Source organism: Eleutherodactylus coqui, chromosome 5, assembly GCF_035609145.1.
Source record: "Eleutherodactylus coqui strain aEleCoq1 chromosome 5, aEleCoq1.hap1, whole genome shotgun sequence".
NCBI classification, from domain to species: domain Eukaryota; kingdom Metazoa; phylum Chordata; class Amphibia; order Anura; family Eleutherodactylidae; genus Eleutherodactylus; species Eleutherodactylus coqui.
The window spans coordinates 197,067,753-197,095,213 of NC_089841.1; the positions used below are offsets into that span (position 1 = coordinate 197,067,753).

Below are 27,461 nucleotides of genomic sequence, written 5' to 3' on the forward strand. Positions count from 1 at the left end.
CAGAACTGTATTGTCGATTTCATTCAGAACAGAAGCCACAATGTAGCTGGTTAAAGGCAGTTCCCAGAATTAACATGGGGAGACAGGTATGAGTGATTTTGTGGTCAGCACATCTTTGTATTGGGATATTCCAGCATATTTTAAAAAACCACAAACTTTTGCCATTGATGACTGACAGGTCATCAATAGATCAGCAGGGATCCGCTGCTCAGAGCTCCACTGATTCCCAGTGTCGCCGTTGCAATGGTCAGAGGAGAAAGCACTGACCATAGCACAGTGGCCTGCGCTGGCATTTCAGGCACAGTTCCCGTTGAATTCAATGGGAGCTGCAGTAATCCAGGGCACTGCGCTATGGTCAGCGCTCTCTGCTGATCAGAATGACAGCATCACTGGGAATCCTCTGAGCAGCAGGACCAATCAGTCAAAAGCAAAAGTTAAAAAGGTCCTGGAATATCCCTTTAAGAAAGCAAACATAATAAGCAACATAACAATTAAGTGACTAAAACAAAAAAAATTAAATAAATTGCCACTTCCTGTCACAAGTAGGATCAATCTGTCACCAAGTGTCACCTGGATGCCGAGTGTGCTTTCTGGTCTAATCTGCTATTAAACTCCAGAATTAACCCCTTTAAGCATACAGTACACAGATAAGACAACACGCTATCCATTTTTACCACTTTTTTTTATTTTTTTCCTTTTCCCTGCCTGCCACTAAATATAAAAAAAGAAAAAAACAAAACTCAAAAATGAACAAAACAAAAAAAAAAAAAAAAACATTCTAAAACAAAAGATGCCCAGCTTGTTTCTTCAACAGTTTGCAGGAATCTGAGCTAGAATAAATCTAAAGAAAAGGCTGTTGTGAGGGGGGCAGCTGAGTCTCTCCGGGAAACAAGCTTCTCCCATAGAAAGAAACCTGCAAAGATAAAAACACGCAAAAAAAAAGAAAGAAAAAGAAAACAGCAGGATGTTTAGCAAACATCACCCTCCCTCCCCATATCTAATATTACACTGGGAACCATTCAGTGTGTACATTTGCTAAAACCCCATTAAGTCCCCCCTCCCCCCCAACATGGAACAAATCAGACCCTTGTGTAACCCAGGGGACAAGTCATACACTCAACACACTGAGAATAAGGACTGCAATCACCTATATTCCCCAAGACACATTAAGCTTCAGGAATCTGGCCTACCAAACCCATCTTGAGACAGTGTTTGAAGCCTATACATTGGGCAGGGGAGCGAATGAGAAAGGGATGGCCCACAGGGGGCCTCATCTTATTAATTCTCTTAAAATGCACTCCAGTCTTCTTTTTTTCCATTTTTTTTTTGTGTTTTTGCCTTTCAGGTCTTCCTAAAGATATATTTTTAGTAAGGAGAATACCATGACGTCACTCGAGCCCGTCCCCTGAAAGAGATAAGCATAGTGTAAGCAAGGCCCATCAGAATATACTCCCACCTGACTGTAGAGCCACCATTACTTCCGCCCTGCCCCAGACCTGTACACGCGTCCTCTGGGCCTTGCTGTGTAGCCGCTGTAGAACCTGGAACGGGAGCTGTAAGACGATGCTCTAGCCCTGTATCTTGCCCGTGGATATCCTCTGTCTGTCGTACTAATACCAGGTCTGTTAGTCCTTTTGGGAACCACCTAGAAAAAACAGAATACTTAATACACATCCAAATTTAAGGGGTTTTATCATGACCATATAGGGAAGCATAATTTTATTTTATGACTGGCACAGCTGATGCTAAAGTTTTTATGGTCATGCTAAAATCCCTCTAAGCATGAAGCAAATTACCTGGACTGACAAGTTTGGCAATTTACTAAATGGGTAAACCCACCAGATAAATATGACTGAGATCACAATACCCGACCATTCACCATGTGGCGAGAATTATAGAAATGGCTTAACTGGCTGTTCTACATTGATTCAACAACTCCCCACCTAAGAGAAGCAGTTCTAAAACCAGTAGAACATCCAGTTCAGCTGTTTCTGTAATCCTGACCACTAGAGGTCACTGTGGTGAGCTGGGAAGGGGCACTATAGTATTGTATAAGCAATAAATTATTGCGAGCACAAGTCCCCTGTGAATACTAAAATAAAAAGGAAAAGGTTAAAGAATTTTTAAGTACAAAAAAAAAAAATTTAAATCCCTCCCCCTAATTTTTAAACTGAAAATTGAAAAACAAACCTATGCAGCATTGTCACACGTCCAGAGGTCCGATGCCATCCCCTTACAGCGAAGGCAGTCAGAAAATATACTATATACAATATATACAATGCCAGAACTGCACTTTTTGGTCACTCAATATTAAAGAAAGTTTAAATAAAAAGTGATCATAATTCACACATACCCCGAAAAGATGCCAATAGAAACTACAGCTCACCCCACAAAAAACAAGTCAATCCATTGTCAGAAAGCTAGTTATGAATGCCTGAATAGGTGATTTAAAAAAATCTAAGAAGAAAAATAATTTCTAATGTAGTAGATAAAAAAAAACAAACTATAAATTTGGTATTGCTGTAATCGTCCTGACACAGAATGTCAATATAACATATTACAGCACCAGGTGAGTCGTAAAAGCAGCCCCTTGAAATGGCACAATTGCTTTTTCATTTCACCTCACTTAGAAATTTAAAAAAAAAAAAAAAAAGTTCCCAGTAAATCATAAAATACAACTCTGCCCCCAAAATACAAGCCCTTGTATAAATGTGAATGGGGGAAAAAGTTTTTGAAAGTACAAGAGAAACCAATGAACACACAAGACTGGCAGGTATACCACAAGACTAGATGGGTCCTTGAGCTGAAGGATAGCCATCTTCAATGTATTTTTTTCTTTCCAGCCTCAGAGCACCACAGTACAAGGTAACGGTAATGTTTCCAGCTATGACTGTAAGCCGATGTGGTGCACTGAATGGCCATTAGGCACTATCACCACATCAGCTTTGAGGGGCTTACAGTCAGTCTGACTATTGCAGTTACCTTGTACAGGTGCTCTGAGGTGGACAAGAAATATTACTACTTGGATTACATTGAAAATTTGACTGCTGTCCTTCAACTGAAGAACCCGGTGGTAGTCAAGGCTCCCCCGATGTGCGCCACCTGCATACTTGTTGACAAAGTGCTGTTCTGAGTTGAAGTAGAGCATTAAAGGACTAGAAAGGGATGGAAAGCAAGACCTGCAACCGTTCCGTTAATAGAGGATTCCCACTGGTAAAGAACATTACGCTGAGATGTCCCTGGAGACCCGTTACTGGGACCGTCTTCACAAGCTATAGAATTTCACCATCATTCCCAAGGCAGCCAGATACTGGCGCAATATATGCCTTATTCGTCCTACAGGAGAACATGCTTACTGACCAGAACTAGTGCAGACTGACTCACAGCGACACTTCCATCCCTCTATAAATACAGCATTTGTTTCATCGCTGCAGATAAATTCACTTGGCAAAAAATATCTAAGCTGCTTCTAAACATGGCCAAGTTCCTGGCTGAGCTCAGGCCGAAAATTACAGACTGGCTGTGGAAACATTTCTCAAATGCAAAAAGTATTCCACCAAAAACCACAAGAAATACTACTGCCAATAAAAAGGACTCCATGCCCTTCCTGTAAATCTCCCCATGCCTGCGGCTGACCACCATCCAACAAACCGCAATATCATCAAAATGTGTATGTGCTTACCCCCTGGAGAGCTACTCTAAGGGGCCGTTCCCATGCGGTGGGCTTCAACAGCAAATTGATGAAAATACTCAGCTGCAAAAACAGCACTAAATGGTGAAGTCTACAGCATGTCATTCTGCACCATCGATCAGCGCATTTATTTCTGGATGAGATTTGCTTACATTTCATCCATGTTGGAGCCACTAGAAAATGCTGCAGATTTTGTGTACAATCTGCCATGGATGCCCTTAGGGTTGCAAAGGTTATACTACAGGTCCTCGAACAGAGACTGACCAGTGAATGAGATGCCCAGGACCCCCACACCTGCTACCCAAACGTTTAGCAGCAATGTAGCCACTGTACCCAGTACTGTGTAGAATCCAGTGAAGTCACTGACTTAGGCCTCAATCCTATGGCTGTAAGCGTAAAACGCTGCATGGATCGAGCAGTATTTTACCGCTATAACAGCCGGCTATTGCAGCGTGTGACAGCGATTGCGTACTGCGGATGACAGCGTATCTCACGCACGCTTGTCATGTGCAGAGTGACTGTTTAGATAAGAGCTGTACGTGGCAAAATGAAACATGCCACTTTTTTTTTAAACACACATTTTACATGCAATGCGTATGCGCCAATGTGAATGGATCAATGAACTTTCACTGAGTTCATTCACCACGTATTACACGCATGTACGTCATGTACATAATACGCGGTGAAATCACGCTCGTGGGAATGAGCCCTAAAAAGGAATCTCTGGAGGGGAGTTGCACCTGATCCAGTTCGCTTCAGCAGTGCCAACATCACTTTTGCCTCGTTCCAACATCAAGTCATATAGTAAAAACCTCAATGTCTGACATCACCGGAGGGTGCAGGCTGGTTTATTTCAATAACTAAGCCAGCTACCTTTTCCTGTCACAGCCAATGAAGACAGAAGGGGGCGACAGTTATTGAAAGCAGCCATTCTGGCAGACCCCTGCAGTAATATCACAAACACGAGCGATTATACCATATGACCCATTTCAGCGTCTGCACTGCTGGACGCAAACTGTTTGTGTTTTTCCACTTCCCAGAAAACCCATCCAAGAGGGACAAGGAGATCTGTGACACATATACCCTTCTACTGACTGAATGGATACGAAACAGGAAAAAAAAACCAAAACAAACCTATGCATTTTCCCTGTTTCTCATAGGTCATTCAGTTGATAGAGGGCACATATCACATATCTCCTCGTCCCTCATAGTGTTAATGCAATTGAATAAGCTTACTTTTATCTGTCGACCTCTAAACAAAGACTCGTCTAATGCCATGGATGTCCGGACTGATTCTTTATCTGAGAATTCAATGTAGGCAAACCTGCAGAAACAGAACATAGATAATAGGTTTAACAGACAAACCTGATGCATAATGCGGTCATTTACTGCCTACTCCTTCCCTTTAAGTGACGCACCCAGCCGTCCACATAATAGAAAATCCCACTTAGCAAACCAGATCACTACTTTCCGTTGGCGCAGAACTTTGTTGCCTTAGGCCTCATCTCCACAGGCGGATCAGATTTCACATGCAGGAGCCCGCAGCAGAATCTGACAGGACACGGCCAAGAACACTGCGGGTCTTTTATATACTTCACTATGGAGGTGTGTGGAAGTGCCAGGCGCAGCTGCACATACGTAGCAGGAGTTTTGTTTTTAAACTCCTGCTTTCTCGTGGAATCCACGGCCCATCCGCAATTCAGTTGCAGACGGGCCACGGATTAGACGGCTTCCATTGACTCACCATCCATGTGGAATCCGAACTAAAATGGAGCATGCTGTGATTTGTTTGCCGGACCAAAAGGTCTGCAAACCAAATCTGCATGCTTCACTTCATTTGAGGACACCCATGTTTCCTTAAGGGTGGCTTGATTTGCAGATCTTTCACGTGGATTCTGCAAATTAAACCCGCCCGTGGACATTGGGCCTTAAGTGCCTTTTTTAACTCCTTAGTGACATCACTAATTTTAGCATCAAGAACCAGTAAATCCTTGTGTTTCATAAATTTAGCTGTATGACACTTTTCAAGAGGAGTTCTAGTTTTTCCAAGAAGTAATTTTTGGCATATATAAGGGATTACAGCTTCCCCCCCCCCCCCTCCCAATTGCTGCCTCTCAAAAAAGTTTTCACATTTGTTTTTTGGTATTTATAATTTACAGCATTAACCATGTGATATAGACAATGTTAAAGAGACTGTCGCCTAGTTTTAGCCTTATAAGCTAAGCAGCTGCAAGTAGGCAACCCACTGAGTCTGAAGATGCAAGCATTCTTACCTCCCCTGTCGGGAGTGCTGAAAGCCACCACTCAATGCATTAAAGGGGTTGTCCCACAGCAGCAAGTGGGGTTATACACTTCTGCATGGCCATATTAATGCACTTTGTAATGTACATTGTGCATTAAATATGAGCCATACAGAAGTTATACACTTACCCCTCCGGTGCTGGCGTCCCCGTCTCCATGGCGCCGACTAAAGCTGCCTTCTCCTTCCATTAGACGCGCTTGCGCTGTCCGGTCTTCTGCTCTGTTGAATGGGGCTTCTCCGGCATGCTCGCGCCGGAGAGCTGGTCTGCGCATGCGCAGAAGACATGTGCGGCGCGAGCACGCCGGAGTGGCCCCATTCAACAGAACAGAAGACCGGACAGCGCAAGCGCGTCTAATGGAAGGAGAAGGCAGCTTTAGTCGGCGCCATGGAGACGGGGACGCCAGCACCGGAGGGGGTAAGTGTATAACTTCTGTATGGCCAATATTTAATGCACAATGTACATTACAAAGTGCATTAATATGGCCATACAGAAGTGTATAACCCCACTTGCTGCCGCGGGACAACCCCTTTAAGCAGCAGGCAGACCATTATAAAATTAACACAGGCAGACTACAAAATCCGGGGAATTTGGAGTGGATCAACCCACAAGCAAAATGCATTTTAGCAATTGGTGGACCAAATGAGGTTTTCAACCCATCCAGGTGCCATTAAGCCCTCCACAGGTATGAAGATAATATCCTGAACTCTGCAAACTATCTTTCCAAATACGCCATGTTACAGTGTATCTGGTTTTAAGTAACTAACCGATGTGTAGACTTGGACCATGTACACTCAGGTTTGTCACTAAGTAATAGAATTTGAGAAGTTAAAACCACAGGCAGACTACTTAGTGCGTCACTCAGTGCATTGAGCGGTGGCTTTCAGTGCTGCCACCAGAGAAACTATAACACTTATACCCCCAGACTCAAACTTGTCACCTCTTTTTAGGACATTACAGGGCAAAGAGGATGCAGTGCTTGCCCAAGCCCCGCAGGCCCTTTAAACAGCTGTGGACAGGTCAATAGTTAAGGGGCTTAAGTCTCCCCGCCCCACCCCCTTCCTTTTAAGTTTTTTCTCCACCTTTAAAAACAAATCCTAACATTTATCCATCGACCTAGAGGTCTGAGGACTTGTTTTTTTGCAGAATGAGTTATATTTTTTAATGGTACTATATAATGTATCCTATAAGGTACTGAAAAACGTAAGAATTCTAAGTGGAGTGGAAAAAAAACACAAGATTCCACCATTTTTGGGTAGAGGGGTGGCTGTTTCTACGGCATACAGACTACAACAAAAATAAACATAAATTTATTCTATGGGTCAATACGATTACTGACACCAGATTTATATAGTTTTTTTGCTGTACTATTCTTTTTTCCAAACATTTAATTTTTAAAAATTATTTTCTGCTGCTGTAACTTTACTATTGACATATTTTTCCAAACTTACTTTAAAGTTTCAGTACTGATTGAAAAAAAAAAAAAAGACTAATTTTTACATTTTTTCCCCTTGGCCCCAGAAGGGACAAGAACTTGCAGTATAATGCCATAGTATTACATTATACCGCAATCTAGCCACTCCACAGGCATGGCTTGATAGACAATCTGCAATGGCAGCCCTGGGGCCTTTCAGAAGGCCCACTGCTGCCATAGCAACCCATGATCTCAGACTCCCGGTTGATCCTAAGAAGGGGCTACAACACTGGTGTCGCACTAAGTCCACCTTCTTAGTTTTAAATATTCGGTCGGAAGCAGCCACAGAAGGAATAGCGACTAGCCTCATTCACGTGAATGGGATCGTGCTACGTTCTCCTGCATGGTGGGCGGTAGCAGCGCTGTAGTGCAGGGAAAAACTGAAGGGGACTCAGCTCAAAACCCAGAAGTCCAACCCCATCAATCCTAAAGAGGTGGCATATCACATTGATATACAAGATGCGAATACCCCTATATTGTTCTTGTTGCAGCCTCATACTATAGTGTCAGCGTGGGACGTTCTTGAGTCCGGACTCTGAACTAATCAAGTCCCACTTCCTACAGACAGCCTAAAAATTTGGAAAGTTTTCAGGCTCAAGTATGAAACGCCTGATTAGTTGCAGTGGGCACCATTGCTCTGACTGCTGAACGCCCCTTATGTGGCCACGAAATAGGCTTTTGATAGAGGAAGTTGACCAGGACTTCCCCTAATATTCCATTTAATGACAGAGCGGAAAGTCACAGCGTTCTACAGGACTCCGTTTGCTGAAGTTAGTTCAAGACTTCTATTACAAAATAGACAGGAACAGAAGTCCTCCTTACAGAGCAGGTCGGCCGGAGCCACGAGATCCCTACCCATATACTGTCTATAAACCATGCTGCAGTGCTAAGCCCCAATTCCCAGACAGCCCGCGGGGCAAACATTACCACTCCTGAAGCCTGGCGGAGGACTTACCCTTTAGGGTGACCAGTGAATTTGTCACATAGAATGGTTACCCTGTTGACAGAGCCACAACCATGGAAGTGTGCTTCAAGCTCCTCGGCTGTCGCCCCATAATCAACCTGCAGGGATACAGAAGGATATTGTGTGACTAAAGTGTGGCCCCTGGCTGCGCAGGAGGTTCTCCAGGACTTGCTTCATGGCCTAGTCTAGAGGTTACGGCAGCAATAGTCAAGTCCCAGAAAACCCCCTCAGAACCGACAAAGTACAATGACTCCATCAGAGTGGGGTCAGACAGGCGGCATTGTTAGACATCACAGATTTAAAGTTTCCTAAACTGTGGAAGGCGAGTGGCAAGAACGGGTTAGCGGGCAGAAAATATGTCCAATACGCTCGGAAGCCCACCAGTGAGTTATACAGGTAAAGCACTTACATTGCCTACATAGATTGACCGAGCGTCTGCTTCCATCTTCTCCTCTATGGACATGATGACGGGACCAGCTGCAGGGGAACAAGAAACACGGATGTTCTGAAGCATGTACTACTAGCCCGGCCAGCGCCGTAGGGAAACTATACACTACATCTCTACATTCAACAAGAGCCGCACCTGCAGTACCAACTCTGGCCACTGCACCATGGTCAGCGCTTTCTGCACTGACCATAGTAACATCAGTGCTTGGAATCAGATGATCAGCAGGGATCAGAGTGCTGGGACCCAGTCTGTCATCAACAGAAAGTTACCTTAGTCCCAGGATACCCCTTGAAGGACTTCTACAGGATGTAGACATTGCAGTGTTGCAATCCAGAAGTCAGCAGAGTGCATGAGCGCACTGATCTGGGATCACAGGCGGCAGATCACCATTGATCTACTATCGGCAACCTGTGGCTTACAAGTAGACAACCTCTTTAAGGCCTCCTTCACACGAGAGTCACAGCCATATCGCATCGCTGCTCAGTGTGATTTCTTGCGGTAATCCTGCGATTTTGTAGCACCCCAAGCAAGGATTTACAGGGGGCCTGAAATATAAGCCCTACCCTGAAAATATGGCATAGCGGCAGGAAAAAAAAAAAAAAGTATCACCTCTTTATCTCTTCTGGCCGGGGATTGAAAAGTCCCCGCCTCCTGGAAGCGCTGGCTGTGATTGGCTGACACTTAGCCAATCACAACCAGCACTCGATGAATGACTGGTTTGTAAAGTGCTGGCTGTGATCGGTTAAGAGTCCCCAACCAGAAGAGAAGGAGAATGGCGCCTGTGTGAAGGAACCCATAGGAGAGCAGGGGCTTCACATACATGTGATATGTAGCAGCGCCACTTTGTGCCCGTGTGAAGGAGGCCTAATTCCAAGCCACCCGCTGAGTGGCAGACGCTGCAGTTCTGGGTTACAGGTGCCCCGGGATGAGCTGTAGGGCAGGCGAGGCCAGCCTTGCCCCATCAAGGAGTGTTCCTCCACAGGAATGGGTATTGCTGGCAGCATTGAGAGGGGCGAGCAGCGTTCTCCTCCGACCCACAGTTACACGGGAGGATTATGGCTCAGATGCTCATGGCAGCGCGGGAATCTGCATAATAATGGCCCCTGTAGGAGCCGTTACACTACCACACCCACGGGCCATAACAGGAAAGACGTAGTGTCCAGCCTCCTTCCTGTGCTGTACCGTTCCCTCCATGATCGGGCAGAGTGATCCAAGAGCACTCTGCCCAATCATGTACAGGCGTGTTCAGTAAGTCAGCACAGCGGTAAGTTCCCCCCCATCCCGTGGGGGTCAGCCGCACAGTTTATAGGTAACAGCGTATCTCCGAAGCCGGTATCACCCCAAAAGCCATTGGCCTACGCCGGTATTACCGTTGCCAGGCGGCGGGCTCATATTCATCTGTTTCTCCACCTCGTTCTGCAGCTCCTTCAGCTTGACGGCCTCCTCCTCCATCTCCCGTACGCGGGCCTTGATGGCCTCCAGCTCCTGCGGGAGACACGAGCAGTCATCACACTACAGCCCTGACGTCACACGGTGAGGTCATCACAGGAGCAGCAGCAGTGACGTCACCTCCATCCCCACCCCTCCCCCATCCAGGCCTCTGCGGGCGCCTCACCGGGTCCTCGATAGCCGGGTCTCCCACCAGCTCGCCGGGCTCCTCCTCCTCCATCTCCTCTTCCTCCAGCTCCTCCAGTGCGCCGGCACCTCCGCTCTCCGTGCTCCCGCGAGCTCTCCTCCCTGACGCTATTCTGCCCCCTATCCGCCGAATCCTCCTCCCGGGACCCAACAGCTCCAGGTCCAGATCCAGGCCGCCTCTGCCTATGGGCTCGTCGTCGCCGGCATCCTCCCCTCCCCCGCCTGAGCCGGCACGCAAACCGTTCTCGTAGTCCGCTCCACGCAGTGCCGCCGCCGAGGACACCGCCGCCATCTTACAGAGATTGTGCGCCCAACCGTAGAGGCGGCCCTTATAACGGAGTGAGAGTGCTGATTGGTGGAGCCTGTTGTCAGTCACGCGGGAGCGGCCGACCATTGGCCAGAGGGACGGTTTTTCCCCTTGTTTCGTTAGGCGCCAGGGCGAGTCCCGCCCATCCGGTGTGCTGTGATTGGCTGTTCGGCACGTCAGTTAGGACTCGACCTCCCTGCCTGTAGCGAGCGAAGGGCGGGGCCGCTGTACTGGGCCGCGTGTGGAGACTGCACGGCTCTGTGGAGGAGCCGGCTGGCCGCTGACTCTGCTGCTAGTGCAAGGGGTTTTCCAGCAGGGCCGTCCCACGCCATGTAGTCACACAGACGCTGATGGGATATGGGGGCGGGGCATGAAATACAGATGGGAATGTTATCCCTCCGCGCGGATACGTCTCAGCGCACACGCCTCGCGCTGCGTATTTGCAGAATAAACTTTTTGCGCATGTCTCTGCCTTTACTGCACTTTTGTGCTGGCTTGCTCATCTGCACGCGGCGAACGATGCAGCGCATGGTTAATTAGTTGCAGATGTGTTCGTGCAGCAGAATCACACATCACTTTGCGCTTCCCCCCCCCCCCCCCCTTCCTGACTTCTATGAGGGCCTTTGGTGCGGAAAAGTAGAGTCCGCTGCAGTTTTTTTTTTTGCATGACCAAAATGCTGCGCAAAATACAGAAATGGGAATGAAGCCGTTGCAATCGGTGGGCTCTGTTCTGGGCGCACGTGACGGAGCCCGGACAGGGTGTGCGTACAGCTGCGTATGGCGGCGAGCGCACTGCGAATGACCCCGCATCACACGGACATGCGCAGGGTGCCTGGATGACTATGAGAACGGACAGCGGTGTATATGCTGCCTATACAAGTGTGCAGGGCTCACCCCGGGACATAGAGCGTGCTGCGGTCTATTTCTCACGCGTATCGATACTCAGTGTCACACACACGTACATGGATCAGTGACTCCATTCACCACGCATCACGCGGCCATGCAACACACGCATAATACAAGGTGAAAATACGGCGCACACGTGACCCCCGAGGACACATCCACAGTACGCAGAATAGAGCCCATAACGCATGGATTCCAGTGGGATCGTTCACAAGAGCGTATTTTTTACATGCGCAATTCCGTTGCACAAAAACATACGTAACATGCCTACTGTGCTGCACATTTGCGCAAGGAAATACAACATGAAACTAATTAGACTAACGAGCCTTTTCAGTGTGCGGGACCGCGGCTGCGGGTTTCTTTGTGCGCACGATTTGCGCCCGCGTGAAGCCGGCCTCATGTTTACCGGAGCAACACCACACATGTTATACGGTTGCCCCTAATTATGGTGGAGCGGTCATCTTGGGCTCATGGTGAGGCTGATGGAGCACGATTTTGTCGCCTGTGTGAAACCGGCCTAAAGGAAATACTGAAGGGCTTGTCCCACCACCTAACATTGATTAAGGCCCAACGCCCATGGGCAAATTTGCATTGCGGAATGCGTAGCGGGCGTCCGCCTCTGGATACCGCAGCAGATACTGCCCATGGAAAAGCGATTATTCAATATCATGTCTATGTCCCTGAGGGGGAATCAACTGTAATTTTCCACTCGTGAAGGGAAAATCGTAGCATATTTTATTTCAGCATGGACGTTTTCCATTGAAGTCAATGGAAGCCGTCTGATCCGCCGCTATCACTGCGGACGGGCTGCGGAATCCGCGTCATTGCCTAGTGACGGCGCGGCCTAATCTGTACTGCGCGCCGGCCGGTACATCCACAATACAGATTATGAAGAATCCGGACAGGTCCGCAGGGGTCTCCGGCCGGGCACCCGGTCAGATTACGCTGCGCGATCCGACCCGGCTGTGTGCATTCAGCCCTACAGGTACTCTGTCCTTCCTGACTGCTGCGGACCTGGACATGTGACTAACCATTATTGCCTTTACAAGCCACCCGGATTAGTGGGATTAATGTGGACATCGTTTCAGTCTCACCACAACCCGCCCCCCCATTGTTTACATCGACCTTGTCTTGTTATTGAAGAGAAACCACATAGTATCACTTCTATTTGTAATGGAGTATACGGGCTCACGCCCACGAGCGTCGCAGGATACGCCCGCAGATTTACACCGCAGGAGTACCGCGATTAAGACCAAAAAAGTGCTTGCTGGTGATCGCAGAATTCCGCGGTCTCCATTAATGTTATATTGATGGAGACCTCCCGCAGCGTAAATCCGCGGCAAACAGAACATGACGCGATTTATATCCTGCTGCGGAAATCCGCATGTGAGCATTGGCAGGCAGAAAGCTATTAGGTTCAATAGAACCGAATAGCTGCGGAATTCACATGCGTTTTCTGCCGCGGGAAACGCGGTTGAAATCCGTCCGTGGGCGTTCACCCATATTCATTTAATTCTTTTGGAAGTGGAAATTTTAAATCCAGTACCGATAAAAAAGGCCCATTTACACTGGAGGAATGTCGGGCAAACGATGCCCAACACTCGTCGCTGTGTGTACTCGCTCCACTGCTCCTGCACAGGAGCAAGCATTGCTGGCTCTCTGACAGAGCGACCAGCAGGAGGGTGGGGCGGGGAGGCTGCAGGAGATTTCATTCCCCACCATCCCCCGCCCCTCTCCATTCTCTTAACACAGCGGCCGTTCAGTACTGAACCGCTGCTGTTTACACTGAACGATCATCCTTCAGGATGTTATGCAGCTTGAACGATGATCATTCAGTGTAAGCAGCAGCTGTTCAGTACTTAATGGCCGCTGTGTTAAGAGAATGGAGAGGAGCGGGGGAGAGCAAAGTGAGAAATCTCCAGCCGCCCTTCCTGGCTACTTTGTGAGCGAGCCAGCGATACTCGCTCCTGTGTAGCAGCACTGGAGCGAGTACATGCAGGGACGAGTGTCGGGCTTGTTTACCCGACATTCGTCCAGTGTAAATGGGCCTTTAGTATAAATCTTAGTCTGTTGAATTAAACACAAAGAAAGTCCAAGCACGTCCAGTCTTTGGAGCGCAAGCATATTTGGCCCCGCAACCCACACTTCCACCCGCTGGAGCGCAAAAAACATGTGTTCCAGGGACGTAAGTGACAGTAAAACGCTCGTTAATGGTAGGAAAACATCTGCTTTTTTGCGGGTGAATTAAACCCCTCCCCTTTAATCACTTCACTAAACTAATTGTACAATATACATTGAATGCTTTCAATGCTGAGATTATGCTTGATAAAGAAGGACATTACCTTCGAAACGCGTCGCAACTCCTTTTTCTCTTTATGTATCAAGTAAAATGATGTTCAAGGTCCAAAAGCTGTAAGCCTGGACTCCATCTACAAGACCTGTGATAACTTCTGGGATTTCTGGGGGCTTCTTGGACATTGAATCCCCCAAAATATAATATTCTTTTGGTACTCTTGTATATAAATCGGAGCGCGGGAACTTCTTTTTTTCTGATAGTCTTCTCTCTCTGCTGATCCGGGATGTATTCCTCCTGCGGAAGTTCCATAGGCGCTCTCCATATCGTGGATATCCAGTAAGGACTGGAGCCTTATGAAGGCCCACAGCACTGCCCTGGCTAATTGTCTTTCAAGCTATTCCTTTGGTGTGGCTTGTCTGCCTGTCTGATCACAGTATAATGTAATACTATAGTATTACATTATATTGCAGGAGTGATCAAACAATCCCAAATTGTAAAAATGAGTTTCAAAAAGTTATTTAAAAAAGTTTGAAAAAACATTTTTCCATATGTCTAATAAAAAAAAACATAAAAAAAAAAAAAAAATTGGCATCGCTGCATCTGTAGAAATGTCCAATCTATCAAAGTGACACATTATTTATCCTGCGCGGTGAATGTCATCCAGAAAAAAACCCAAAAAAACACACACCAAGAATTGCACTTTTTTGTTCACCCCGCCTCCAAGAAAAAATGTAATAAAAAAAACAATCAAAAAGTGGTATGTACCCCAAAATGCACTATAGAAACTACAAGACGTCGTGCAAAAAAACAAGCCCTCACACAACTACGGTGTGTTAACAGACAAATAAAAACGTTATCGCAGTCAGAAGATGGTGGCAGAAAAAAAATTTATGTTTTTCAAAGATATATATATATTTCTTAAAGTAGTACAGCAAAATAAAAGAAAAAAAAAACTATAAAAATTTGGTACTGTCATAATCATACTGACCCATAGAATAAAGTTATCACGCCATTTTTGCTGCAGTTTGTACGCCATAAAAACAAGAACTTCCCCAAAGCTGGCGGAATTAAATTTTTTTCCCCAGTTTGCTCCACTTAGAAATTTTTAAACATTTTCCAGTACATTAAAAGCGGTTTTCCGTGGAAATTACTACGCTTGACCCATCATCAAGATAGGTCATCAATAGTTGATCGGCAGTGGTCCGTCGATCGGGACCCCAACCGATCAGCTGAGCGGGCGCATGCTGTCAGTACCGCAAATACACAGAGGTCGGAGCTGAAGCAGTGGAAGCCTCCACGCTGATCTCTGTGTAGTGGCCAGCACGGCTCTCATTGAAATCGAGGTCCCGAGTGACGAACCCCAGTGGATCAACTATTGATAATCTATCCTGAGGACAGGTCTTCAGTAGTAATTTCCACAAAAAAACCTTTAATGTATCATATAAAATAGTACTATGAAAAAATATAACTCGCCCCGCAAAAAACAAGACCGTAGATACCTATGTTTATGGATAAATAGAGGAGTTATGGTTTGTTTTTTTTTTGTTTTTTAAACTGGGGAGGAAAAACTGAAAATGGAAGAAGGGCTGCATCCTTAAAGGGTTAATTTTAGAAATCTACGCTTATGGCTGCTATACGGGACCTCAGGCAGTTTTACAGACTCAAATTTCATTACACAAAGTTCTATGCAAACATTTAGGCAGGGGTGGAAAAAATGCTGCTTATAAAAACAGAAGAGTCACTGAGGCCGCGGGGTCGGGTATACGGTCACAGAATAGATCCCTAATATATAACCTTTATTACATTTCTATTAAATACTAAGTGCTAAAGACTAAGGAACATACACTCAGTATAATAGGCTGCTGTAGTGGAATCACAGTCCCCTTCGGGGACATCCAGGAAGCAACAGATAGACTATTCAAAGTCAATGTCTGCGCTGTTCACCTAATTAATGGATAAGGCCTCCCTCACACTTGCGTTGCGGTTCGCAACGCGTTTTAGTTTTGTTTTCGGCCGCAGCGATGCTGCATCAACGATGATGCTTCTAGCACTCTTCATCATTGAACACCTAAAAACAGAACAGACACCGTTAGAAAATCACGGTGCTGAAAAGCGCTGCGATTGAGCGGCTCTCTGATCGGTACCATTGAAAACAATGGCAGCGTTATACCGCGATGCTGAAAGCGCTGCGCTAGTCACAGAAAAAATGTCTGTGTAAGGGAGGCATAAGGGATGGTCGGTAAGAGATGGCGAGCCACAGCGGGCAACAAACTGTGGCAAGCCTACTTGGAAATATGATGAGCGCATGTAACACAAGATATATACAAGGTCAAAGATCCTTGTCAATATCCCAGTACAGATTCTGTATCAGGAAGCGACACGCCATTGTTTTTCCCCCAGCCTGGATTACAAATCCAATGCACAGGCTGCAGATTTGACTTGGATTCCACATGGAATTGGCATCATTTTCTGCCATGTGAACGAGGTACTGTGGTAAATGTACACAAGACGGATTTGCTGTGGACTTTGTATGAAGACTGGGGCACAGAAAATTGGCATTGGAATATGGCAGCAGTTAAGTAAAAGAGACTGTAACAAATCTCACCTACACATTGCAGAAAGCCTCCAGGCGCAGATTGACCCGTGGTGAGGATTTTAAAATCATAGCACGTCAATTTATGTTTCAGATTTGTTGTGGCTTTTCCCCAGTGTCAAAATTCACAAGAAACTACAATGAAATGTATAGTTGTTAACTACTTGCAAACCATACTTAAATCTGCAATTGGGGATTTTTAATTCATTGACTTTTTAGAAACTGGAAGAAAATCTGCAGTCATAAATCCACAGCAGATCGGCTTGTTTTGGTGAGGATTTGTCCCTGCGGATTTTTACGGACTTGCTGTGGAAATTCTGTGAAGTAATTCCTTTCAGTGTACATTTACCCCTAAACTAAAATATGACTCATCAGATCTGTTGCAGAAAACTCTGTGAATGAAAGTCAGTACTACACATGTGAATTAGGTTTTTCTATGCAGCATGTGCGTCGATTCATACAAGCCGTATACAGAGGAGTGAAATTTGCACATAAATTGCTGCAACAAATCTGGCACGTGAATTTACGTTTGCAAGGTTTATCCAAGATTAGTAAAACAGGTTTGCTTTTTTCCAGAAGCAGCACCGCACTTGACCCTGGATCATGTCTGGGGATCACTTGCAATACTTCATAAACCATCTTAAAGAAAAGCTAGCACCAGACAGATCCCTTTAAGAAAGAACTTTCTTTATGAGGCCACTCTCACGCGGACGAGAAAAATTGTGCAAGATTTGGGTTGCGATATGCGCAAATCTCGCACGATATGAGCCCTATCACCCATCTTTGGGCGTTCCCTCGGAACGTCTTGTTTATTGTTTTTAATGGGGCTGGCGAAGCATGGCATGGCGGTCAAGGTGCGCGCTAGTGCGATACGAGGTTTCCCATTGGAAACAATGAGAAACACTTGCCGATCCTTCGGCGTGGCTGATAGTGCTGCGTAATGGATGGTTTCAACACAAAAACGCCGCAGGGACATCGCACATTGGCGAGCGCGATATCAGCCAAGTCTCACAGCCCGATTTCACACTTCCCCATGTGAAATTAGCCTAAAGCAATGCAGTAGGTGGTATTGCCTTCCATGAATGACACATTCTACAGGGCGAGCACTATATGCTAATTATGGTGCCTCTCAGATACGTTAGTTACGAGGTATTTGTGCTTGCAGCTTTTTTAGGGTACATTACACTGCGATTTTCCCGCACTGCGAGACGCCCAAAATCATAAAAGAGCTCATTGTTTTTAATGGGTGCGTTTACATGTGCGATTTTTCTCTCCCAGCGATGCAAGAGAGAAATTGCAGAATGCCTTATGTTTGAGTGATTCAGTTAAAGGATTGCCCATTCTTCCCTAGGGAAGCAAAAAAGCGTCATGCTCACGTGTACATACAAGTTCCTGCGAGTGCTGTACGTTTGTGCTCTCATAGAGAATAGTGCGAGATTTTCACACATGCAAAAACCGCAAGTGCAGAATGCGATTCCGATTTTCTCGCAAAACACATCGCACTCACGTAAAAGTTGTGGATTTGCAAGTACGATATTGGTCCAAGTTTCTCAGACTGATCTATCTGTCGCCCATGTTAATGCACCCTTAGGCACAGAAGTACCATGGCTGCAACAAGGTGGTGAGTCTCATCTGGGGCACCATATTGCAGGTGTAGTAGTGCTCATTGCATCAGATTGGAAAGAGCATGTTGTAGACGGCCCTTTATAAACTACTACAAGACCGTCTGACCCCGTGGTTATAGACGATACTGCCTGGCATCACAGCCATTCATAGAGGTATCAGGCATAATGCCCCTAGAGTTCACTCACTGCTAGAGATGAGCGAGCGTGCTCGTTTAAGCCTGCTGCTCGAGCGAGTAGCAGTCTTTTCGAGTAACTGTGTACTCCCCGGAGCAGCATGCAGGGGGACAGCAGGGGGAGAGAGAGATCTCTCCCCCCGCCGCATGCTGCTCTGGCGAGTACACAGTTACTCGAAAAGAATGCTACTTGCTCGAGTAGCAGGCTTAAACGAGCACGCTCGCTCATCTCTACTCACTGCGGATTGTTGGTAAACAAGTACTGCAATTTGAATAAACTTGTGCTTATGTAATAAATAGTAAAAGTGCAAGTTGTTTTCTTTCCCTGAGGGCTCCTGCACACTGGCGAGGGCGATATTAGACTGTGATTCCAATAATGCCCTCGCAATCCTTCGGGAAACCCCCTGGATGTGAGGTGTTTTCACATGGAATCAGCCTCGCATCACTGCAGGGGTTCCCTTCTTCCCCGCGGCAGCAGGACATCGCGATGTTCTCCCATTGTTTTCAGTGGGGCTGCTGCCGGCTCCGTTGATAACATGTGGAAACCCCTGGATGTAACTGCTTTGCATCCCTACAGGGCTAAAGGAATTCCCCGGCACAGCTGTCATAGCCGCGGTAGGGGATCGCGATGTTCCCCCCCATTGCTTTCAATGGGGCCACCGCTGCTCAAATTGAAGACAATGGTGATATCGCAAAAAGAAAGGAGATGCTGCGATTTTTTTTTCCACGCAGCATCCCAGGAGTGAAAACATTGCAAAAGAGAACGAAACCCTTGAAAATGATTGGTTTCATAATCATGCGTTTTCAGTCATTCGCACAATTTTCTCGGCAGTGTGAAGGTGCCCTGATATGAAGTTTTTGTGCTGAAAAAAAAATCATTTAAAAAGGCTGGCCACTAGGAGTCTCACTTCTTTCTAATTTGCTGTCCACTGCCTGTTGTCATGCGAAGTCTATCTGTAGTATGAGCACCAAAACCAACTACAAGAAGTGTGAGATGATTTTTGCTTGCTCATGTCTTATGCTGCCCATAGAAGTCTATGGAGAGGAAAGGTGCAGGAGAGAGACAGAAGCAGAGAGGCAGACATGTTTCTGTAGCTAATAGTGTTTACGGTCTCAAACCTACCGAAATCACATCTACTCAGTACTGCTGTACACTGTCCTTCATGATGCTGTAATGAGGATGTGCTAATGAGCGATAGAGGGTCTTCTCTCACACTGTACAAATTGGTCACTTACTTAAAGGGGTGGTCTCGCGAAACAAAGTGGGGTTATACACTTCCGTATGGCCATATTAATGCACTTTGTAATATACATCGTGCATTAAATATGAGCCATACAGAAGTTATTCCACTTACCTGCTCCGTTGCTAGCGTCCTCGTCTCCATGGTTCCGTCTAAATTCGCCGGCAGCTTGCTTTTTTAGACGCGCTTGCGCAGTCCGGTCTTCTCCATTCAGCACGAGCCGCTTCAGTGTGCTCCCCGCTACAGCTCTTCTGCGCATGCGCAGACGAGCTGTCACTGCTCGGGAGCGCGCTGGAGCGGCCATTCTGTACCTTCCTCTGTTAGAGGAAGGTGCAGAGCTGCCGAGCTGTCCGGAGAAGCCGCCCAGCCGTCCCGCCGTCCAGCTGTCCTGGTAAGTGATGGGCCGGGGGGGCTGCCGCTGCGCCGGGCTGCGCCGGGGGGGGGGGGGGGGGGGGGGGCTGCCGCTGCGATGGGGGGGGGCTGTCGCTAGGCCGGGGGAACTAGCGCTGGGCCGGGGGGGGCTGTCGCTGGGCCGGGGGAACTAGCGCTGGGCCGGGGGGGGGGGGGCTGTCGCTAGGTCAGGGGAACTAGCGCTGGGCCGGGGGGGGGCTGTCGCTGCGCCGGGGGGGCTGCCGCTGTGATGGGGGGGGCTGCGCCGGTTACCTGCTGCCTGGCGGTGGGTGACTGGTCGGCGGCTGCGGTGGGTCCGGTCGGCGGCTGCGGGGCGTCTGGTTGCCATGGAGACACAGCTGGCAGCGTCTCGGGAGCGCGCACGTCGGGCTGCAGCGAGCGACGGGAAAAGAGCCGGCGGCCATCTTGGGGAAACTTTTATAAGTTGCTGGAACGGTAAGTACGAACCAGCTAGAAATGTCATTTACAGGGGGGCTTAGTAATGTGTACTTAATGGGGGGGACTGGGCAAAAAAAAAAATTCACTGCTTCCTCGAGACATCTCCTTTAAGGCCCATTTAGACACAACGATTATCGCTCAGAATTCACTCAAAAGCTATCTTTTGAGCGATAATCATTGTGTCTAAACGCTCTGCCATCGTGCACTGTTCGTTCATTGCCAATTTCTAGCAAGCTAGAAATCACCAATGACTTATCAGCACCGCACGATGATTTTTTCAGTGGGCGGCGCTGATAGTATTCTTTCAGCTGGTATCCCGCTGGCAGTTCTCAGTGGGACACCAGCTGAAAGCTCTGAGAACAAAGCAGCTGTTTGCATATACAAAACAGCTGCTATTCTCAGAGCTATCGCAGCGGTATCCTGCTCTGCCTACATTTAACTCTTCAAGTAGCTAATTAGCTATTTGGAGTTATGCAAAAATGATCGCTCAAAACTGTCGTTTGAGCAATTTTTAAACACTCATCTTTCAGTGTATATGGGGCTTTAGTCATGTCTACTGTTTGTTTTGAACTGTAAGCACTGTAAACCCCTTTTCTTATGTACAGTGCATTGAAATTAATGGCACTTTAACAATAAATAATACCCGATAAGTAGGTATAGAGCCTGCAGAGGGGAAAACTAGAGAAAAAACTGCATATACAAGCCATATAATGGCCAGATATATAGCTACTCATGTATGTGCACAGCAGCTTATTCTGCACAGTCTGCTGAAAGTGCAGGTACTCTGAGGCCCAATGTCCACGGCCCGCGCTGATTTCAATGCGGATATCCACTGCAGATGCACTGCGGGTCATCTTAAAAATGATTTTAATGGCTTGCGGTTGATCGCAGATTGTTCGTTCTCATCTCCATAGCGATGAATGGAAACACATCAGCGATAAAATGGAGCATGCTGCGATTTTAGATCCATGTGGGGCATCCAAAAAGGACCTTAGAATAAAATTCACTGGGTTTAATTCAGTTGCAGACTCTCCATTGTTTCCTATGGGCGGACACAGCTGCTGATCTCCCGCGCGAGAGATCCGCACAGATTTAATAAATCAAATCCGCTCGTGGACATTGGGCCTAATAATGTTTTATGTCAAAATTGCTGTGGCCACGTTACTTTAACTCCTTAATGACAACCCATACGCCTTTTGATGGCCTGTATCGGCGGTCTATGTATGAAGAGAGATCACGGGGCGATCTCTCTTCATACAACGTGGGCGCTGGCCGTTTCTTACAGCCGACATCTGGCAGCAACAGCTCCGCTCAGCTGATCGGAGCTGTTAACCCTTTAAATGCTGCTGTCAATTCGGACAGCGGAATTTTAAGCCCGGGAGGTCCCGTACGGCCCCCTGCGAGGAGAGTGCAGGGAGCCATGTGGGTGTTATGGCAGGCGAGGGCCTTCTGAGAGGCCCCAGATATTTTGTCGCAGAATGTTGCACCCTGTGGGGTGGCTTGATAGACTGTGTGTCGGATCGCAGTATGACATACTGCTATGGAATTACATCATACTGCAGGCGCGATCACAGCATTGCAAGTTGTTATTCCCTCTGGGGACTAAAAGGAAAGGAAAAAAAAAAAAAGTTTAAAAAAAAAAAAGCAGTCTCCCTTTTCCAGCAGCTGTCATTGTCTCCGATAGGAGCCCATGCAGCAGCCAAAGTATTCCAGCCCGAAAGATAGTTCCAGGATTATCTTTTCCAGCTGGCGTGAAAGTATAACCTCCACTACACGAGCCGGCAGTCACATGACCACTGGGATCCCCTGTTACAGCAGAGCTGCAGATCCTAGCACACCCTGATCAGCTCCGCCAGTGACTATTGTCACTACAAGGGATGTTTTTGCCTGTAACTGGGGCTCCTATGGATGCTGCAGCTACAATGAAGAAGTGTCCAATTAAAAAAACAAACAAACATGTGAATGTCCTCCAGAGGTCTTATATGACGTCATGGGGGACATAGATGGTAAAAAAATAATTACATAAGTAAAACAAAATAACAGAATAAAATAAAAAAAAAAAATATATATATATAATAAAAAATAAATAAGCCGCCGCCAACCAAAACAGTCGCCGTATGCTCCCCGTAATCTAAAACCATACATATTATATATTAAAACTGCCGAAATAAAATGAGGAACCCATTCCTCTACTTAAGTGTAAATATAATTTAATTTTAAAAAACGGATCACCCTTTGTTTTCAATGGGACAGTAAAATACACCGCACGGCGTGGGATGGGCACACGAGTGCGATGAAAGGTCCATGAGAAGTGGAAAACTTCTGCATGGGATCTACTGCAAATTCCAAATCTGCAGTACGTCAATTTATGCTGCAGATTTCAACCTTTGAAATGAAAAAAGTTGAAATTCGCAGCAAACAAACACCATTTAGATGCCGGAATACCATGTATTCGCTGCACAAAGCCCACAGAATATACATTGGGTAAAAGCACCCCAAGGCTGGGTTCACACAGGGCGGATTTGCCGCGGAAATTCCGTCCGGGATTTCACTGCGGCAATTCTGCCTGCGGCCGCTCAGCCCGATGTTAGCCAGCCATGTGGATGAGATTTGTCAAAAGTCTCGTCCACACAGGGCAGCCAATCCGTCACGGATTCCCCGGACGCAGCAGGTCAATTTTTTTTTTCCATTGCGGCTGCGCTCTCCTCTATGGGAGTGTCGGCCGCAACGGAAAAGCATGCGGCCAAGCTGCTCCAAAACCTGCGACTATGTGCCGCAGGTTTTGAAGCTGCGCTTTCCTGGCAAAAATCTCATGGTTTTTCGCGGCGGCAAACCAACAAGATTTCCGCTGAGAATACGACCCGTGGGAACCCAGCCTTAAAGCACCACTACATATTGTTTAATTTAGTCTAGGTCCCCATTAGGTTATGTTTTCAGGATTGCCCTAGTACCACAAAGGAGATTTCATTCTTCTGCCGATAATACTGCATAGATTTGCGCGGGAGCTGTATACAGCTGCAAGTAACAACCTGTTTGGGGGTCCATGATACACAACTCTATAGCCCATCTGCACTTTCACCATTTCAGCAAGAGGCAGCATGTAGTGACTAAACAATAAGCAAACGGTTGTGGCTAAGGAACCTTTAATGCATGGATAACATTTACTCCACGTTTTTCTTTAATAGTGTTCTGCAGACGGGGAAGCCACCGTCCCCCCGGTGAGAATGAACTAGGTGGGAAATTCTTCCTCTCAGCTGCCTTTCGACGTAACGGTTGATGAAGACATGTCAGAAGGGATATGATCAGGCGGAGACAGAATACATGGGTAATAACAGACTTATAAAATGCATAATCAGAACTAAAAGAAGCCAGTGTGATACACTTTGGCCGAATGCACACGGCATGCATGGATACCGCCCGTGACCGCGGCGGGTGACACTGTACCTGTGAGTGCAGGCAGCAGCATCCGCACGGCTTCCTCTGTACTGTGGATGGCCCACACCAGACATGCACAGTACAGATTATTTTTTTTTTTTTTCTTTTTTTAAACTCCTGCTTTTCCCACGGGTTTGCGGCCCATCCGTAATGTCAATGGCAGACGGGCCGTGGGTCAAACGGTTTCCATTGACTTCAATGGAAGCTGTCCATGCGGAAACCGCAGGAAAATGGAGCATGATGAGATTTTTCATACAGAGGGGTTTAAAATCAACGAAGCCTATTTACCAACAAAGCTCCCCCCCCCCCCCCAGCGGTTGATCTAGTTTTAACTGCAATAACAAAAAAGACACAAAAGAATTGACCAAGGAAAGAATCTGCTGCAGAGGAAGAAGTTCTCCCAAGTTCCATTAAGGTGTATGACCAGCAGCAAGAAGAAGCAATAAATACCTGCACTGCTCACAGACACAAGTGCATACAGAGCAATACAGGTCGCTCTTCCATACACGAAGCATCACAGACACATACAAGCATTGCTTCCACACAACAGATTTACTTCGCATGCGCCAAATGGATGGTAGCAGATATGCCGTGTAAAGACACAGAAAGACATACTCCGTTACATGCACAGCAATACTACACATCCGCTCACATACCTAATGTACATATATCGAGACACATAACCTCACGCACGACACCGTTCAGCTCCGGGCACACAGCTGGTTGCGCATGGATAAGCACATTGTTTGCAATTAAACATTTATTGTCCGTTCCTTTGGGCATCACTTGCTGGCAAACAGAGCTCCTACTGTCATAAGAGCCCCGAGAGCCACCGCCCCGGTCAGTACAGTCTTCAGCGAAGCCCAGTTCCCTTCACGTTGCCTTCGTGCTTCTTCTATAGCCCCATCTCCATAGAGAGTCAAGAACCCATTCTAAAAAGGAAGAGAAAAGCAAAATAAATTAATATCTTTGTCTGCACGGTGGAGAACATTCTCTGTGGTACTAGAGCAAGCCTCACCCATCCACCGTTGCTCTGCATCCAGTCCCTCAGGTTGGTCTCGATGTACGTCACCATCCAGTCTTGAATCCGTGGTAGAAGAGGGGCCATCTCCTTGTTGACGCACTCTGCACATAGTGCAGCGCCAAACACAAAGAACGCTACCACACGACCCCAATTCACACCACCTTGAAATAGGCCACTTGCCACCTCTGCAAAATGTGTGTATGCCGTGCCGGGGGTCACGTGTATCTGTGCCGAGATTTCGCTGAAAGCCTGCCGGAAGCGGTCCTCGAATTCATCTCCAGCAGCCCTCATGGCCGAATGTAGAGGACAGGAGGCGGGTTGGTTTGGTTCTGGAGCTAGGCTTCGCTGGCACAATTTATACCGTACAAAGTCTTCCACCAGGGGGCGGGTTCTTGGGTCAGACTGCGCCATCCAGGCTGTCTAGAAGAAACACAGACATACAGCAATGAAAAACAGAATGGCAAGGGATCATTCTATATCTATCAGGGATCTAGAGGGGGCCTTGGGGGATCATCGACAGGGTAGCTGCTGCATTTTTGATAGTTAGGCTGCCTTCACACTGACGATAGAGTCGTGCGATGTTTGCACAATGCGCGAGCGACTGATGATGCAGTTATGAAACCCGAGCTTTTCAATGGTTTCATTCACTCCTGCAATGTTGCGAGATTTGAAAATATTTAAAAAAAAAAAAAATCAGCCCGCTTCATTTTTCTGCGCTTTGCTGTTTATTTCGGCCATCACCCAGGTTTCCCAATGGAGCCCGTTTTATTGCATTGCAAAGCGCGAACCTGAAATTTTCGTGTGACGTGTTTTTTTAAATTAGAAAATCCTATTATCTTTTGCATTAAAATAAAACAAAAAAAAGAACGTGGAACAGCATAGCAGGCGCTATACTACCCTGTGGAGTCCAGAGAAAGCAAAAAACGTATATGTTCCTTTTATATATTCTAATAGTAGCCCAAGGGCAATAATTGTATATACCATGAGCTTCTCATGATACACCCATTAACCCTGTGCAATCCAATTTTGGATTCAGGGTTTCCTAGGGGGCTCTCTCTTTTTGCTATTATACAATGGCGCCATCTGCTGGCTAGAGCCAGTACTGCGGTATAGGACCTGCTGAAAGCCCCCTGACAACAGAGCGGCCAGTAATCTACAGTAAGAATACCCTGCCGGACGTCTTCTGACATCGGCGCTGTACAGCCTTCAATCAGAATGTCTTTAGACGTCAGTGGATTGGAAAGGGTTACATGGATGCCATTATAGTCTCTAGATGCATTCACTGGCTGTCTTGGGCAGATTTTGGTACAGATCCGCAGCACATTTCACCCTTCCAGCTGAAGTGGTGACGTCCGCTTGTGGATCCGCATCACAATCCTCAGTAATGGTGGCGCGCGTGGCGCTTCCTGTGACATCGTGTACTTTATGCAGCCAGTATGAAGGCATCACATCTACAGGATTACTGGGTTGGTCTTGCTGGGAACAATCATACTTTGCTCTGCCGGCTAAGGAAAGAGGCTGACTGAAGGGGGCGCCGTGGGCCGGGGATCGTACCCACTCGCCTCCATTCACAGTAAGGCCATAAATGAACGGCCGCCTGTTTAAACGTTTGGATCTACCCGGAACGCTGCTTGTTCAGTTTTTGGCACGCAGCTACTGAAGGATGAAGGAGTAGTGAGCGTCTTCTTGCTGGCCATCGTGCACACGTATTCCACGTGAGGTTAGTAGGTGTATTACGTGCGCAAAACCCACATGTAAACCTCAGCAGCCTCTGCCGGTGTGAGGGCGCCCGCCAGGTCCACTAGGCGACTATATGGCCACCCGGCGGCCCGGTGACACAGGGCAGCTGGGCACTGATGGCACCACTATGATGACTGACAGCTGCCACAAGCCTCCTATCAGCGGGCCGGCAGCGGACACGTGACATAACAGCCCTCACACCTGAAGAAGGACACAGCTGCCCCTCAGAGAGGACCCCCGCCCCCTGCAGCTCTCAGCCCCGCCTCTCACCAGTCATGTGCTGCTGGGGGCCCCCCGTAGCCCGTCACCGACACTCTCATGCTGCTCGCTGCCACAGCAGTCCGTTGCTTCTCCCCTTTTCGGTTTCAGTCGCATTCACTTCCGGTTGTGTCATGGCGACGCCCGATGACGTCAGGAGCTTCACTGATTGGACCGAGCAGACAGGCCCACGGGAGAGGAGCATGCCGCCGTACCGTAATGTTTAGATTAGAGCGGCGGGCTGCTGCTACCCCTCGTATCCAGAGCGCTGTGTCCCCGGTGTGCGGCCGGAGTGCCGCCGCCGTGTCTTCACCGCCAGGGGAGCCGGGCTCATTCCCGCACTAAGTCCGGGCGGGCGGCGGCACCGCATGTGTTCTCCGACCGGGCGAGCGGCTCCTGTGTAGAGTCCCGGGATCGTCGGTTGCTTCCTGTGCACATGGGGTGACAATACAGGCAGCCGTGCTCAGCATGCCGACTGCCGCCTCTCCTCCCGTCTGCGCCCGCA

General features: G+C 47.4%; 1 protein-coding gene across 2 annotated transcripts; it reads right to left on the reverse strand.

Moving 5' to 3' along the window:
• Nucleotides 1-663: 663 nt before the first annotated feature.
• Nucleotides 664-27,459, reverse strand: LOC136628253 (polyadenylate-binding protein 2). Of its 2 annotated transcripts, XM_066604004.1 has the most exons (9): nucleotides 26,969-27,459; nucleotides 24,953-25,378; nucleotides 24,744-24,866; nucleotides 10,248-10,362; nucleotides 8,839-8,906; nucleotides 8,421-8,527; nucleotides 4,928-5,015; nucleotides 1,497-1,645; nucleotides 664-1,405 (listed from the first exon to the last, which is right to left on the reverse strand). In XM_066604004.1, exons 2-9 carry the CDS (start codon nucleotides 25,367-25,369, stop codon nucleotides 1,366-1,368), a joined length of 1,107 nt encoding a protein of 368 aa, XP_066460101.1. In that variant the 5' UTR covers nucleotides 25,370-25,378; nucleotides 26,969-27,459; the 3' UTR covers nucleotides 664-1,365. The 2 variants fall into 2 exon arrangements, with proteins under 2 accessions (XP_066460101.1, XP_066460100.1); XM_066604003.1 differs by lacking the exons at nucleotides 24,744-24,866; nucleotides 24,953-25,378; nucleotides 26,969-27,459 and adding an exon at nucleotides 10,493-10,842.
• Nucleotides 27,460-27,461: the final 2 nt, after the last annotated feature.